The sequence below is a fragment of the Oncorhynchus kisutch genome, linkage group LG17 (genome assembly GCF_002021735.2).
Source record: "Oncorhynchus kisutch isolate 150728-3 linkage group LG17, Okis_V2, whole genome shotgun sequence".
Classification (NCBI taxonomy): domain Eukaryota; kingdom Metazoa; phylum Chordata; class Actinopteri; order Salmoniformes; family Salmonidae; genus Oncorhynchus; species Oncorhynchus kisutch.
Genome location: NC_034190.2, coordinates 33541116 through 33556498, shown reverse-complemented (window position 1 = coordinate 33556498; position 15383 = coordinate 33541116). Strand labels below are relative to the sequence as shown.

The 15383-nt window shown below is 43.1% G+C and overlaps 1 protein-coding gene across 5 annotated transcripts in view; it reads right to left on the bottom strand.

Moving 5' to 3' along the window:
• Positions 1-1167, bottom strand: part of LOC109906921 (collagen alpha-2(XI) chain) — a 48695-nt gene extending 47528 nt beyond the window's left edge. For 2 of the 5 annotated variants that reach the window (XM_031793614.1, XM_031793615.1), the window contains exon 1: positions 369-1167. In XM_031793614.1, the coding sequence (XP_031649474.1) occupies positions 369-486 (118 nt within the window). In that variant the 5' untranslated portion in view covers positions 487-1167. The remainder of the gene's footprint in view (positions 1-368) is intronic. The other 3 variants (XM_020504741.2, XM_031793617.1, XM_031793616.1) reach the window with 2 other exon arrangements.
• Between the last annotated feature and the right edge of the window lie 14216 nt (positions 1168-15383).

Genomic DNA, 15383 nt, shown 5'->3' with positions numbered 1-15383 from the left:
ACTGACACCTGTCAGGGCAGCGCCTTTCACCACCGCCTCTTGAAGAAGGAGAGATACAAACCCATGAAAACGTCTAAATATTATTTCAGTAGAACATTAAATGAATTAGAAACCCTGTTCCCTGTACTGTTTTGGAGTAATGTAGGCTAGCAGTAAAGCACCACGGGTCACCTATAAACCGATGCAACAATCATTGGAAATACTGTCAAGCAACATTACTTTTCGAAAGCAAATAGGCACGGTGCGGACAGTCAGTGCTTGACAATTCTGAGATTTGGTAGAATTTACATAGCATTTCAGACAAATATTTAGCTGCAAAGTCTCACTGGAACGCTCAGTGTAATTCTTCAAAAGAAAAGGCATCTTACCTGCTCGAGCCACGGGTAGTTGGCACAGCGCGAGCACCAGAGTTACCAAGGCAAAAGAGGAAAGGTCCACGCTCCATGGTCTCCGCTTCTTCCGAAAAGGGCAATCTCGAATATCCATTGTTTTGTAGCTGTTTGACGCTGGACTATATGATCGGATATGTTCAAATTAGATATCCTCTCTCACAGAAAGTCAGTGGAAGAGAATTTCGACTGGACCTTCTGTGAGGCAAAAAACAACCACGTATTTGAACTCTTCTTTAACGCTTATTTAATAAGTTACCTATATCTACCTATGCTATGTACAACATTTAAATAGTAAAAGGGGTACGGTTAATAAATATTTGATTTTATATTCCAAGTGCTAAAGCCCCATTGAGTCAGCGGAGTGGATATGAGTGCCCACAGCGGAGAGAGCAGAGAGAGACCTGAATTCACTCCCTCTCCTTTCTCTCTCGTTCTCTCTCCCCCTTCCTACTTTCTCCCACGAAAAGTGATAGAGCGCGTGTGTGCGTGCAGAGAGAGAGAGAGTGAATGACTGAGTGGCACAAGGGAAGGAGGGAGGGAGGGAGAGATTGTGAGCAATTACGCGCCGGCAGACGTGTGAGAAAAAATGTAGAGTTGCGAGAGGAAGAGAGCATGCAATAAATGGAACGTTTATAATAAATATTCACCCCTTACTAGGCTATGTTTCTATTGCATGCGGGGTAATATTATTGCCTAAGGGAACCAGGCATAATCCTGAATGTAAACCTGTCACTGTCTTCTTATTATGGGCACCTTCAATCTATTTCCTAATTTCCATCCTTGTCTTAGTATCCGTGGCACTGTGTTGCGCTCTTTCCAGGCATATGCTCGCTTTTTAAAATATGAGTGTCTGTCTGTCTGTCAAACGGATTTTTTTCTGTCCCGGTATATCCCAATAAAAGAGCTGGGCAGTGTAAATCTGTGTAGGAGTTGTCGCAGCCAATCAGTTCGCCGTCTGAACTCGCAAACGAAAGTAATCCACGCCCATATTAAAATGTCCTCGAGCGTTCCCGTGCTCCTTTAAGGTCTGATTGGTCAGTCCCACAAGGCGTCAGAAGCTACCCAGGTGCGACAGTGAGGACGTTTATTTTAGAGCAGGCACATTTCTCATGATCATAACTTGAATGTATCAATTTTCATTCCCATAGCTGTTTTATGACACGGGGGGTTACATGAGTGGGCTAGATATGACAGTGTTAGGGTTCAGTTCCTTTTTATTAAAAACATTAATTGAATAGCAATCGATCCGCTGAATTGACCACTTGAAGCCAACAGGTAGGTGTAATGTCTTAGTTATGATGCATGTATGACCCCTTTATAACGTCTTATAACAATCGCATAATGAGCAGGACTAAATAACAAAAGTTTGAGACATTGAAAAGAGTATGCATAAAAATACATAACATATTACAAGTCTTGTTAGAAGACATTATAAAGGCTCATACATGACTATAAGAAGTTATGAATCTGTCTGGATGATTTAAGTAAAGTTTTACAGAATATCATTATATACGATGCCTTCAGAAAGTATTCAAACTCCTTGACTTTTTCCACATTTTGTAACGTTAAAGCCTTATTCTAAAATGGATACTACATTTTAAAAACTCAGCAATCTACACACAATACCCCATGAAGGCGAAGCGAAAACAGGTTTTTAGACATTTTGCAAATAAAAAATAAAAAACAGAAATACCTTATTTACATCAGTATTCAGACCCTTTGCTATGAGACTCGAAATTGAACTCAGGTGCATCCTGTTTCTATTGATCATCCTTGAGATGTTTATACAACTTGATTGGAGTCCACCTGTGGTAAAATCAATTGATTGGACATGATTTGGAAAGGAAAACACCTGTCTATATAAGGTCCCAGAGTTGACAGTGAATGTCAGAGCAAAAACACAGCCATGAGGTCTAAGGAATTGTCCGTAGAGCTCTGAGACAGGATTGTGTCGACGCACAGATCTGGGGAAGGGTACCAAAACATTTCTGCAGCATTGAAGATCCCCAAGAACACAATGACCTCTATCACTTGTAAATGGAAGAAGTTTGGAACCACCAAGACTCTTCCTAGAGCTGGCCACCCGGCTAAACTGAGCAATCGGGGGAGAAGGGCCTTGGTCAGGGAGATGACCAATAACCGAATGGTCACTCTGACAGAGCACTAGAGTTCCTCTGTGGAGATGGGAGAACCTTCCAGAAGGACAACCATATCTGCAGCACTCCACCAATCAGGCCTTTGTGGTGACTAGATGGAAGCCATTCCTCAGTAAAAGGCACAGGACAGTCCGCTTGGAGTTTGCCAAAAGGAACCTAAAGACTCTCAGACCTTGAGAAACAAGATTCTCTGGTCTGATGAAACCAAGCTTGAACTCTTCGGCCTGAATGCCAAGCATCACGTCTGGAGTAAACCTGGCACCATCCCTATGGTGAAGCATGGCGGTGGCAGCACCATGCTGTCGGGATGTTTTTCAGGAGACTAGTCAGGATCGAGGCAAAGATGAATGGAGCAAAGTACAGAGATCCTTAATGAAAACCTGCTCCATAGCTCTCAGGACCTCAGACTGGGGAGAAGGTTCACCTTCCAACAGGACAACAACACAGCCAAGACAATATAGAAGTGGCAATCGGGATAAGTCTCTGAATGTCCTTGAGTGGCCCAGCCAGAGCCCGGACTTGAACCCAATCGAAAGTCTCTGGAGAGACCTGAAAATAGCTGTGCAGCAACGCTCCCCATCCAACCTGACAGAGTTTGTGAGGATCTGCTTAGAAGAATGTGATAAATTCCCCAAATACAGGTGTGCCAAGCTTGTAGCATTATACCCAAGAAGACTCGAGGCTGTAATCGTTGCCAAAGGTGTTTCAACAAAGTACTGAGTAAAGGGTCTGAATACTTATGTAAAAGTGATATTTCAGTTTATTATTATTTTTTATAAATGAGCAAACATGTCTAAAAACCGGTTTTTGCTTTGTCATTATGGGGTATTGTGTGTAGATTGAGGAAAAAATACAATTGAATGAATTTTAGATTAAGGCTATAACGTAACAAAATGTGGGAAAAATCAGTGTCTGAACACTTTCCGAAGGCAATGTATCTTTTCAAGTCCTTTTCTGATTGCCTCTGATGTGAGTGTTCCCATATTTTTCTTAGGCAGGGTGGTGAAAACCCAAATCAGAAAATAGGGCTGCCAACAACAACATTTTCTACCAATATCCATACTCGTTTTCAGGAGTTGATCGTCAGATGAATTGACAGCTCCAATGGGAAGTATTTTGTGCAAGTCATGGATGGGAATTATTAAAGTATTCAAACTCATGTCCATTATATCCTCTATTTCAAAGGTATCATAAGAATAGCTGTACCTGTGTGGCTCTTTCCTTTGCGACTTGCTGTACAGCGAAACAACCAGTGTTTTAGTCCCTTTTTTTCAAAAGCAGAGTGAAGAGCCAGAAGGCCATCATTTAGTATAATCATCTTTTAATGTTCTTTCTTTGCCTCTTGCTCTTTCTCATTCCCTCTCATTTCTCCCTTTATTTTTTACTTGGATTCTCTGAAAGCAAAAAAGTTTGTATTTTGTGGTATTTTGACCATCCCTCCCCTCAGATGCTCGTCTGCAGTTCAGAGGACTAAGTAAGGGATCATTTAGAAGTAGAAAGTACTAAGGTCCTTTTTTTGGGGTCCCGCACCTTGGCACTGTCCAGGATTTTGCATGAAAGTCCACTTAGGAAAATCATGCTTCCTTTCATAAGAAACTACAGGGATAAGTATACAAAAATATAATGAAAGGAATAATTAACCAGCAATTGTAATATACTACTCAAGAGTCACCAACCATCAACTATTGCATCCACCAATTATGAATCAGGGATTATATGGCAACAGCGCTCAGGCAATATTTATAGCTACCAGCAAGACTACTATTGGAAAACCAATAGAGTCAACCAGAACTTATACACTACATGACCAAAAGTCTGTGAACACCTGCTCGTCGAACATCTCATTCCAAAATCATGGGTAGGGGGTGCTCCCCCCTTTGCCGCTATAACAGCCTCCACTCTTCTGGGAAGGCTTTCCACAAGAGCATTAGTAAGGTCGAGCACTGATGTTGGCCGATTAGGCCTGGCTCGCTGTCGGCGTTCCAATTCATCCCAAAGGTGTTTGATGCAGTTGAGGTCAGGGCTCTGTGCAGACCAGTCAAGTTCTTCTACACAGGATCTCGCCAAACCATTTCTGTCGTAATGTAACTTGCTTTGTGAATGGGGGAATTGTCAAGCTGAAACATGAAAGGGCCTTGGCCAAACTGTTGGCACAAAGTTGGAAGCACAGAATGTCATTGTATGCTGTAGCGTTAAGATTTCCCTTCACTGGAACTAAGGGGTCTAGCCCGAACCATGAAAAACAGCCCCAGATCAATATCTCTCATCCACCAAACTTTACAGTTGGCACTATGCATTGGGACAGGTAGCGTTCTCCCGGCATCCACCAAACCCCAATATCGTCTGTCGGAATGCCAGATGGTGAAGCGTGATTCATCACTCCAGAGAACGCGTTGCCACTGCTCCGGAGTCCAATGGCGGCGAGCTTTACATCACTCCAGCCGACGCTTGGCATTAAGCATGGTGATCTTAGGCTTGTGTGTGGCTGCTCGACCATGGAAACCAACTTCATGAAGCTCCCGACGAACAGTTCTTGTGATGATGTTGCTTCCAGAGGCAGTTTGGAACTCGGTAGTGAGTGTTGCAATCGAGGACAGATGATTTTTATGCGCTACACGATTCAGCACTCGGCGGTCCCATTCTGTGAGCTTGTGTTGCCTATCACTTCGCGGCTGAGCTGTTGTTGCTCCTAGATGTTTCCACTTCACAATAACAGCACTTATAGTTAACTGGGGCAGCTCTAGCAGGGCAGAAATTTGACAGACTGACTTGTTGGAAAGGTGGCATCTTATGACAGTCACTGAGCTCTTCAGAAAGGCCATTCTAATACCAATGTTTATCTACGGAGATTGCATTGCTGTGTGATCGATTTTATACACTTGTCAGCAAAGGGTGTGGCTGAAATAGCCAAATTCAAACATTTGAAGGGGTGTCCACATACTTTTGTAAATATAGTGTATGTCGATTGAAAAACAAACTCTAGAATCTCTGTTGTTGGCCAACTGAGCGAACACAATGGGGTAAACGCAATTGAAAATATTTCAGAATGAGAATTTTATGGTTTTATTTTGGACTGTAGAACACATTGGACACTCTGTGGGCCAAATGGTTTTGCCCCGCAAGGTCAGAGCTGCCGCAGGCTGTAAAAAGAGACACCCTTGGTATGTGTTTGTGCCATGCTTGTGCACTGTAACCTTAGGTTGTTTCCATATTAAAGGCCCAGTGCAGTCAAAATTCAGTTTCCCTGTGTTTTATATCATATTATACAATAGCTGATGAAAATAACACTGTAAAAGTGTGAGAACATTTGATCTGTGTTATTTCTTGATAACCTCTACACAGGAGCTTCTAATCAGCACGTTTGCATGGGTGGGAGTTTCGGCTTTCGAAGGTGACATCACCATGCGGTAAATTGGTTAATAGACTAATGACAAAGAGAGTTCCAAACCTCTCTGCCAATAACAGCTAGTTTTCATTTTTCCCCTTCCCAATTCCTAGCAAAATTCTTGCTTGAGAAATATTTTCTTGCTAAAAAGCTATTATTCCCCATTTTAATAGAAATGTATTAAAGTAAGATATTTAATTGTTACCCAGAAATGATTTGATATTGATATAAAATGGCTGCATTGGTCCTTTAAAATGACTATAATCACAGCTTTTGTTGAACCTGTGGTTCCCAGATAAACAGTGGCAGGGAAAAGGAGAGGGGTGGTCAGAAAAGGACAGATAAGAATGATGATTGGATGAAAGAGGGAAGGGGAAATGATGTGTTGTGCCGTCATAGGCCAAGCAAGAATATCTTTGAAAATCTTTGATTATGAACAGCAAAAATAAGTTTCCTAACATTGAAGAGAATACACGGGGCATTCACGCACTCATAGCAACGGTAGTCATAAGCACAACCAGGTGAATATCTATCACTCTGGGAATGTACCACAGCTTATGAACGTACCAAAATGGGCAAAATGACTGACTTCACTCACCCTGAATACATTTTTGGCACAATGTGAAGGAGAAATTTTACCATGAGAATTGACTGTAAAAACATTACTACAGTGTAAAATCTGCTGATAAAACAAGCAGATGCTCTTACTAAATCTGGGCAGCAGGTTTTAGGGTTAAGTCTGAACTACCAATTACGGAGTTTACCTTGAATGCCAGCCTCTTTAAATTAATAAAGCCTAGTCATTTGCCGGCAGTAATTTTAGGGTTAAGACAAAGACCGCAAGGCTCCGTGGTTCATCGTTGGCCTCCCACGTGCCGGATTTTCAACACTCAGCTAGCGAGAACCAATTACATTTCATTGGCTATGATGATGTCACTTGATTTACTGACGGGCTTCTGCGTTGCTGTGCCAAATAATAATAAACCAAATGAGAGCTGGCCGGGGGAGTTGAGGGGGGTGCAAAAGAATAGCAACGAGTGCCGTAGAGACAGACACAGCAAGTGCTTGTGGGTAGCCTGGCTATTTCCAAAACGGGAACCTTGTAATTACAATAAAGCGACCATATTATACTGTTGACTTCCTTGGAAAGTCTGTATTTTACTGGGCAGGGCTGCAAACCGAGCACACACACCCTACTCGCCACATAACACAGAAATAGATCAGAGAGGGGGTGGGAGGAAATGGGCGAGGGAGGGGTTGGGGTATTAATGTAGGATTTTAGCACAGAGTGAATGTGTGTGTGTGTTTGACACATGCATGGCCCTGGGCACACTGATAGAGGTGATGCAGGACGAGAAGAAGGAATTGAACGAGAGAATGGGTCACTGACGACCGTGAACACGCCCAACTAACCACATGCACTCGAAATAGGCATTCAGAGGAGAGAGAGAGAGAGAGAGAGAGAGAGAGAGAGAGAGAGAGAGAGAAAGGAGAGAAAGATGGAGGGAACAGAGGGGCAGAGAGAGACAGGCCTACACAGAGAGAGGGTATGCATAGATGGGTGTATTTATCTATGTGTGGGGCGGGTGTCTGTGGGGTCTGGAGTTGGTATGCCACCCTGTGTATGATGGCTGTGTGTTGATGGCTGTGTGTTGATGGCTGTGTATGATGGCTGTGTATGATGGCTGTGTGTTGATGGCTGTGTGTTGATGGCTGTGTATGATGGCTGTGTATGATGGCTGTGTGTTGATGGCTGTGTATGATGGCTGTGTGTTGATGGCTGTGTATGATGGCTGTGTGTTGATGGCTGTGTGTGCATGGAGTGGTGAGGTGGATCTGTCGATATCAATGGAGGCTGCTCAGCGTTGCATTTTAGTAGGCCAATACTGGGCATCAGGTAGTCTGGCGGTTAGAGTGTTGGACCAGTAACTGAAAGGTCGCTGGTTTGAATACCCAAGCCGACAAGGTGAAAAATCGCCCGATGTGCCCTTGAGCAAGGCACTTAACCTTAATTTGTTCCAGGGGCGCCGCACTACTATGGCTGACCCTGTAAAAACAACACATTTGACTGCACCTGTCTGGTGTATGTGACAATAGAACATGTTTTTATACTGAGTGTGATTGCCTCTATAGGCATGTCTTTACAATGGGTTAATACATGTGTGTTGAAATACTTCAAGCCATGGAAAGGTACAGGCAGGAAAAATCATAGGAATGAATAGTGAAGGAGGGAATGAGGTACAGAGGCATGCAGAGGTAGAGGGGGAATGAATGAGGGCCATTGATGAAGCGAGAGAGAGAGAGCGAGAGAGAGAGAGAGAGAGAGAGGGATCAAACAGTATTTACACAGGGAGATTCTAGAAAAAAATGGAGGTGGGGATGGGAGGGGCAGTCGACCAGGGGGTTCATTTCAGCTGACCTACTGTCCTACAACATGACTAAACTGTGTATTTCGGGAATCGGTAAACCTACAAGGGTTTCATGTTAGAATCATTTAAACAGCCCATTCCTTCAATCACCTCACTGTCAAAAGGGACAGTTCACCTTTTAAAAGTTGTATCTTATTCTATGTCCAGACAGAAACACAAGCAGTAGAAGATTCCAGATGAAATATGCCAAAAACCACACCCTCATAAAATGAGGTAGCATCCTCAACGTGGCACTGTCATAGGATGTCACCTTTCCAACAAGTCAAATTTCTGCCCTGCTAGAGCTTCCCCGATCAACTGTAAGTGCTGTTATTATGAAGTGTAAATGTCTAGGAGCAACAATGGCTCAGCTGCAAAGTGGTAGGCCACACAAGCTCACAGAACGGGACCACCGAGTGATGAAGCGTGTAGCGAGTAAAAATCTGTCCTCGGTTGCAATACTCACTACCGAGTTCAGAACTGCCTCTCAAAGCAACGTCAGCACAAGAACTGTTCGCCGGGAGCTTCATGAAATGGGTTTCCATGGCCGAGCAGCCGCACACAAGCCTAAGATCAACATGCTCAATACCAAGTGTCAGCTGGAGTGGTGTAAAGCTTGCCGCCATTGGACTCAGTGGAAACGCGCTCTCTGGAGTGATGAATCACGCTTCACCCTCCAGCAGTCTGACAGACGAATCTGGGTTTGGCAGATGTCAGGAAAATGCTACCTGCCCCAATGCATAGTGTCAACTGTAAAGTTTGGTGGAGGAGGGATAATAGTCTGGGGCTGTTTTTAATGGTTCGGGCTAGGCCCCTTTGTTCCAATGAAGGGTAATCTTAACCCTACAGCATACAATGACATTCTAGACAATTCTGTGCTTCCAACTTCGTGGCAACAGTTTGGCGAAGGCCCTTTCCTGTTTCAGCATGACAATGCCCCCGTGCACATAGCAAGGTCCAATACAGAAATGGTTTGTCGAGATCGGTGTGGAAGAACTTGACTGGCCTGCACAGAGCCCAGACCATCGAACACCTTTGGGATGAATGGAACGCCGACTGCGAACCAGGCCTAATCACCCAACATCAGTGCCAGACCTCACTAATGCTCTTGCGGCTTAACGGAAGCAAGTCCCCGCAGCAATGTTCCAATATCTAGTGGAAAGCCTTCCCAGAAGAGTGGAGGCTGTTATCGAAGCAAAAGGGGGACCAACTCCATATTAATGCCCATGCTTCGAAATGAGATGTTCAATAAGCAGGTGTCCACATACATTTGGTCATGTAGTGTAGGATCAAGTGTTTTGCAATCAAGTGCCATCTCGCCTGAGTATATCTTTATGTCTTTGTGTATGCAACAAAGATCACACATGACAACCACTGAGATCTATTTGTTTATTTATTATAAATCTGTGATGACTATATTATACATCTGACCAGATTTCTCTTGTACACATAATGATTCAGACATGTATTCATTTACTTGTGTCTTAAGGAACTCAGTTTGGTGACCCCTGCTCTACAGAGTCTATTCGTACGGTCAGCAGGAGCAGGCAACGTACAGCGTCATGCTAACGTCAACATGACCCACCTAACCATCCCTCTATCCACAGAAGCCAGCTGACCGCTGAAGTTCCGGCCTGGCTGCTGTTAAGTACTCTCACCACCAGCAACAAATTGTCACGACTTCCGCCCGAAGTCGGTCCCTTTCCTTGTTTGGGCGTGCTCGGCCGGTCGACGTCACCGGCCTTCCAGCCATCGCCCATCCACTTTTCATTTTCCATTTGTTTTATCTTTGTTTTACACACCTGGTTTCAATTCCCCAATTACATGTTCATTATTTAACCCTCTGTTTTCCCCATAGTTTTTGTGCGTGTTTGTTTGTTGTATTGTGGGCTCGGTTTTATCGACTTGTATTTGAAAGTCTTGAGTAAATGTACATGTATTACTCATCTCTGTTGTCCTGCGCCTGACTCCTCTGCACCAGCTACACCCAGACCTATTACACAAATGGAATAGTTCACATACTTGCTGCCTCTCATCTTTCATCCTTCACAATGGAAACCCCTAGAACAGGATCGTTTTTCAGTACAGCGTCATTTCATTCTAAAATGCTACATTCATGTTGGGAACATGAAAGGGTCCCCCGTGTTACAAAATGTAAGTCTACACCAATGACAACACAAACGACACAAATGACAAAAGCAAAGTAACAACATAGCTATCAAACGCCACACCCAGGCATTAACATAAATGACTCAGAATTAGGCCCTATCCCCAGTCACCAAATAGCTACCTGGAATATCAGCATTGACCCTTTCTGCACAACAGTTGTTGACTAATCACATACGCTGCTCCTACTGATCACTACCTATCATGTTGCGTAGTCACTCTATTCCTAGTTAGAGTGCATTCATCAAGTATTCATACCCCATGACTTATTCCATATTTTGTTGTGTTAAAGGCTGAATTCAAAACGGATTAAATTAATTATTTTCCTCACCCATCTACACAAAATACCCCATAATGACAAAGTGAAAACATGTTTTAAGAAATGTTTTAAAATGAAACACAGACATATCTAATTTATATAAGTATTCACACCCCTTTGCTATGCCACTCCAAATTGAGCTCAGGTGTCTCATTCAATTGTTTGGACATGATTTAAAAAGAAACACACCTGTCTTTATAAGGTCCCACAGTTGTGGGCGCATGTCAGAGCAGAAACTACACCATGAAGTCCAAGGAACTGTCTGTAGATCTCCGAGATTTATGAGGAGGCATATATCTGGAAAAGGGTATAAAAACCATTTCTAGAGTGTTCTAGAGTGTAAAGTTTCTCAAAAGCACAATGGTCTCCATCATTGGGGAAAAAACCAAGCCATGAGTTCTAAGGAATTATCTGTTGAGCTCTGAGACAAGATTTTGTGGAGGCACAAATCTGGGGAAGGGTACCAAAAGATTTCTGCAGCATTGAAGATCCCCAAGAACACAATGACCTCTATCATTCTTAAATTGAAGAAGTTTGGAAGCACCAAGACTCTTCCTAGAGCTGGCCACCCGGCTAAACTGAGCAACCGGGCCAAGAAGGACCTTGTTCAAGGAGGTTACCAAAAAAACAATGACCACTCTGACCAATCTACAGTTTCTTGGCTGTGATGGGAGAACCTGCCAGATGGACAGCAGTCTCTACAGCACTTCACTAATCTGTGCTTTATGGGATAGTGGCCAGATGGAAGCCACTTCTGAGAAAAGGGCACATGACAGCACGTTCTGGAGTTTGCAAAAAAAGACACATGAAAGACTGAGAGCATAAGGTAAAAGGTAAAGGACTCTGTGGTCTGATGAAACACCAGTCCAGCATCATCCCTACTGGGAAGCATGGTGGTGGCAGCATCATCCCTACTGGGAAGCATGGTGGTGGCAGCATCATGCCTACTGGGAAGCATGGTGGTGGCAGCATCATGCTACGGGGATCGTTTCAGTGGCAGGGACTGGGAGACTGGTAAGGATAGAGGGAACAATGAAGGGAGCGAAATACAGGCAAATCCTTGATGAGAACCTGCTAAGAGAGTGCAAACAACCTTAGACTAGGGCGAAGATTTAGTTCCAGCAGGACAATGACCCCAATCATACAGCCAAATAAATGCTGGAATGGCTTCAGAACAAGAATGTGATATTCCTTGAGCGGGTCAGCCAAAGCACAGAGTTAAATCCCATAGAAAATCTGTGGAAAGACTTGAAGATTACTGTTCACCTTCGCTCCCCATCTAATTTAACAGAGCTTGAGTGATGGAAGGAAGAATGGGAGAAAATGCCCAAATCAAGATGTGCATAGCTGATACAGACATACCCAAGATGACTCACAACTGTATTAAAAGGTATTGACTCAGGGGTGCGAATACTTATGTAACTGAGATATTTCTGTATTTTATTTTCAATACATTTGCGAAAATGTATACTGTGTGTGAATGGGTGAGAGATAAAAAAATGTATTTAATTCATTTTGAATTCAGGCTGTAATAACAAAATGCGGAATAATTCAAGGGGTATGAATACCATCTGAAGGCACTGTATGTGTACATTTGTACATCAATTACCTTATGCCCCTGCACATCGACTCAGCACATGGTACCTAGTCACGTTATCGTACTTGTTGTGTATTTATTATTAATTGCATTATGTGTTTACTTTCCTATTATTTCTCTACTTTTCTTTTCTCTCTACATTGTTGGGAAGGACCTGTAAGTAAGCATTTCACTGTTAGTCTATACCTGTTGTTTACGAAGCGTGTGCCAAAAAAACATTTTATTTGTGTATGTTGGGACAATAATCAAGGAAACAACTGAGGGCCACAGTGTACAGGAACAGGTACTGGGTCTGTGTTAAGTCTACCTGAGACACTCTAAAGGTCCACCATACTCAAGAGTGGACCTCTGTGGTTCTGTTCTCACTGAGGTGAATGAGGTACTTCCCAACGGGACTGGTCAATATGGCATGCGATAGGGGAGGAGAGGGAATGTACCACTGGGGTGTTGTGGAGGGGGGTAGGGTGGCAGGGGAAAGGCAGGGAAAACAGAAGGAGACAGGACGCAGCAGAGACGGGCCCAGTGGTACAGTAGAACCTTGGAGGAAGGGGAGTGTAGAGGAGGAGAGTGACGAGAACTGTGGAGTCTTCCTCCCATACAGCCTTACCCAAGACTAGCTGTACACTGGACGTGCTAATGATTATTCAGGTGAACAACATATATTGTAGGCACAATATGCCACATATTAAACAGCCTGATAAATTAACTTTAAGGGTCATTCTACCCACAGTCTACAACTTATTAATAACTTAACAATGTTTCCCAAAGTGCCGGAGTGAGGGGGGGACAAATGTTAAATAGTCTTCAATTCCCCCTTCACACATGATTTGAGGCTATACAGTCAAACAAGAATTCGAAAATATTGGCAAAACAGGGACAACAAAGCAACTGTGAACAACGGATAAAATAGTATTTAAAATCACGATCAAATATGAGGAGACCGGTGCAATTCCCACAGAAGAAAAGCAAATGTACTCAGCACCACAAGCAGCCAAAGTTCATTGGTTTCAACACTCCATTCAAATCTAAATTAGATTCCACCTCCCCATTCAGTTTTGATCCTGCAATGCCTGTTGGTAGAATTAGACAAATGAAACCATCAGATGTCATTATTTTATTAATTATAATAGGAAGCCGCAGAGACGGGCCCAGTGATCATGCTCTAGAACCAACCCCCAGTCCTTGGTTAGGATTGGTTAGGTGTAAGCAATATTAGGGCAAGTTGGAGCAACTACCATATTTCTTATAAATGACCTATACATTTCTTTCTATCTACATAAGTGTTTCCCAAACTCGGTCCTCAGGACCCAAAGGCGTGCACATTTAGTTCTTTGCCCTAGTAATACACAGCTGATTAAAATAATTAAAGTTGGATGATTAGTTGATTATTTGAATCAGCTGTGTAGTGCTAGGGCAAAAAAACAAAATGTGCACCAAGTTTGAGAAACACTGACCTACATGAAGTCCCTGGAGGCTATGGGTTGTTTTTGGACTGGGACTTATCTAGCTCTTAATAGGTGGCCAATGACAGGAATGTTTCCTTAAAATCAATGCATTTTGACGATTGGAGTCCCTCAGGGCTCAGTGCTTGGTTCCTTGTTGTTCTCTGTTCACATTCCTATGGTCACGTTATCAATGTTTCTTACAAAATAATAACCAATCAGCAACCCGGCAGAGCCTGACTGTGTGATACTAGTCACGGCACCACAGTAACAGATTATGTCCCATCCCTGGCCCCACCTGGGCATGAACTAGGGACCTTCTGCACAACAATATTTCACACTCACGAAGCAGCGGCCTAACCAATCATTCTACCAAAGCCATGGTTTTGGTTGAGCAAGAGCGACACTACTTCAAGTCTCAGACAGGGTGATGTCCCCGCTCAATGCTCGCTCTGATGCTCAGCTAAACTCCTAGCAATACTACAGCTGCTACACATACCTTCATAGCCTCAACTGAGCGTTTCATACCACAAAGGCCTATCCATTCAAATAACTCTCCAATGCAAAGAACCTGAGATTGATCTTGGACAACTACATTTCAGGGGATATCATTGACTTGATGTCATGCACATTCTTTCACTACAAAATCAATTGGATTTGACCAGTCCTGACACAAACAGTACTCCTTCTGACTGGACTAACAAAACCCATTTTACCTTTGGAGCTAATCCAAAGTCCTGCCTCCCGGTTCCAGCTTGCGTCAAAGTAAAGCTATCTACAGTCCTGCACACAGCAATCCGATCTTACAACCTAGAAAGACCAAATATTTTTATTTTTTTATGAAATGAAGTGTACTGAAATAAATGGGCAACACAATGAAGCCACTTTAATTAATAAGACATTCATAATCATCACTCATTCACTAATAGAATGTAAACGATACCTATCTTATGAGTGCTTTCTCATTAAAGTTACCAAACAGCAGGCAAATGATTGGCCTACAAAATATCTCCTCAGTGATCCGAAGTGGTGGAACCCACAGTGACAAGAAATAGAGATTGGGTATAGTTAATCAGGTCAGGGAAAGAGCCCAATAAAAACAATCCCAAAATTAAAGGAACATTTGAGGTCAGCAATTCCTCCTTATGTTTGCCTTTGGAAAGCCATCAAAGCAGTTCCTTGCTTGGTCTCTGTTTGGTCGCATCCGGCCTAGGCTAACACACAGAGAGCCAGTTAGAAGAATACATAACTATGATGATACAGAATAATAATCCCCCCCCCCCCTTTCTTCCTTCCTTCCTGTTTGTACTCTTCCCTTCCTTTCCCCATTTCCCCTCTGTGACACATTTCACCCCTCTCACATTCACTCCTGGCAAGGATCGATGTACTGATACCCTAGTGTTCTACATGATAGGCCTACAGGCCAACAAAAAAAATGATATCTATCTATACTGAATAAATATATAAACGCAACGTGCAACAATTATATTTTATAGGCCAAATTAACATTTCATTCCC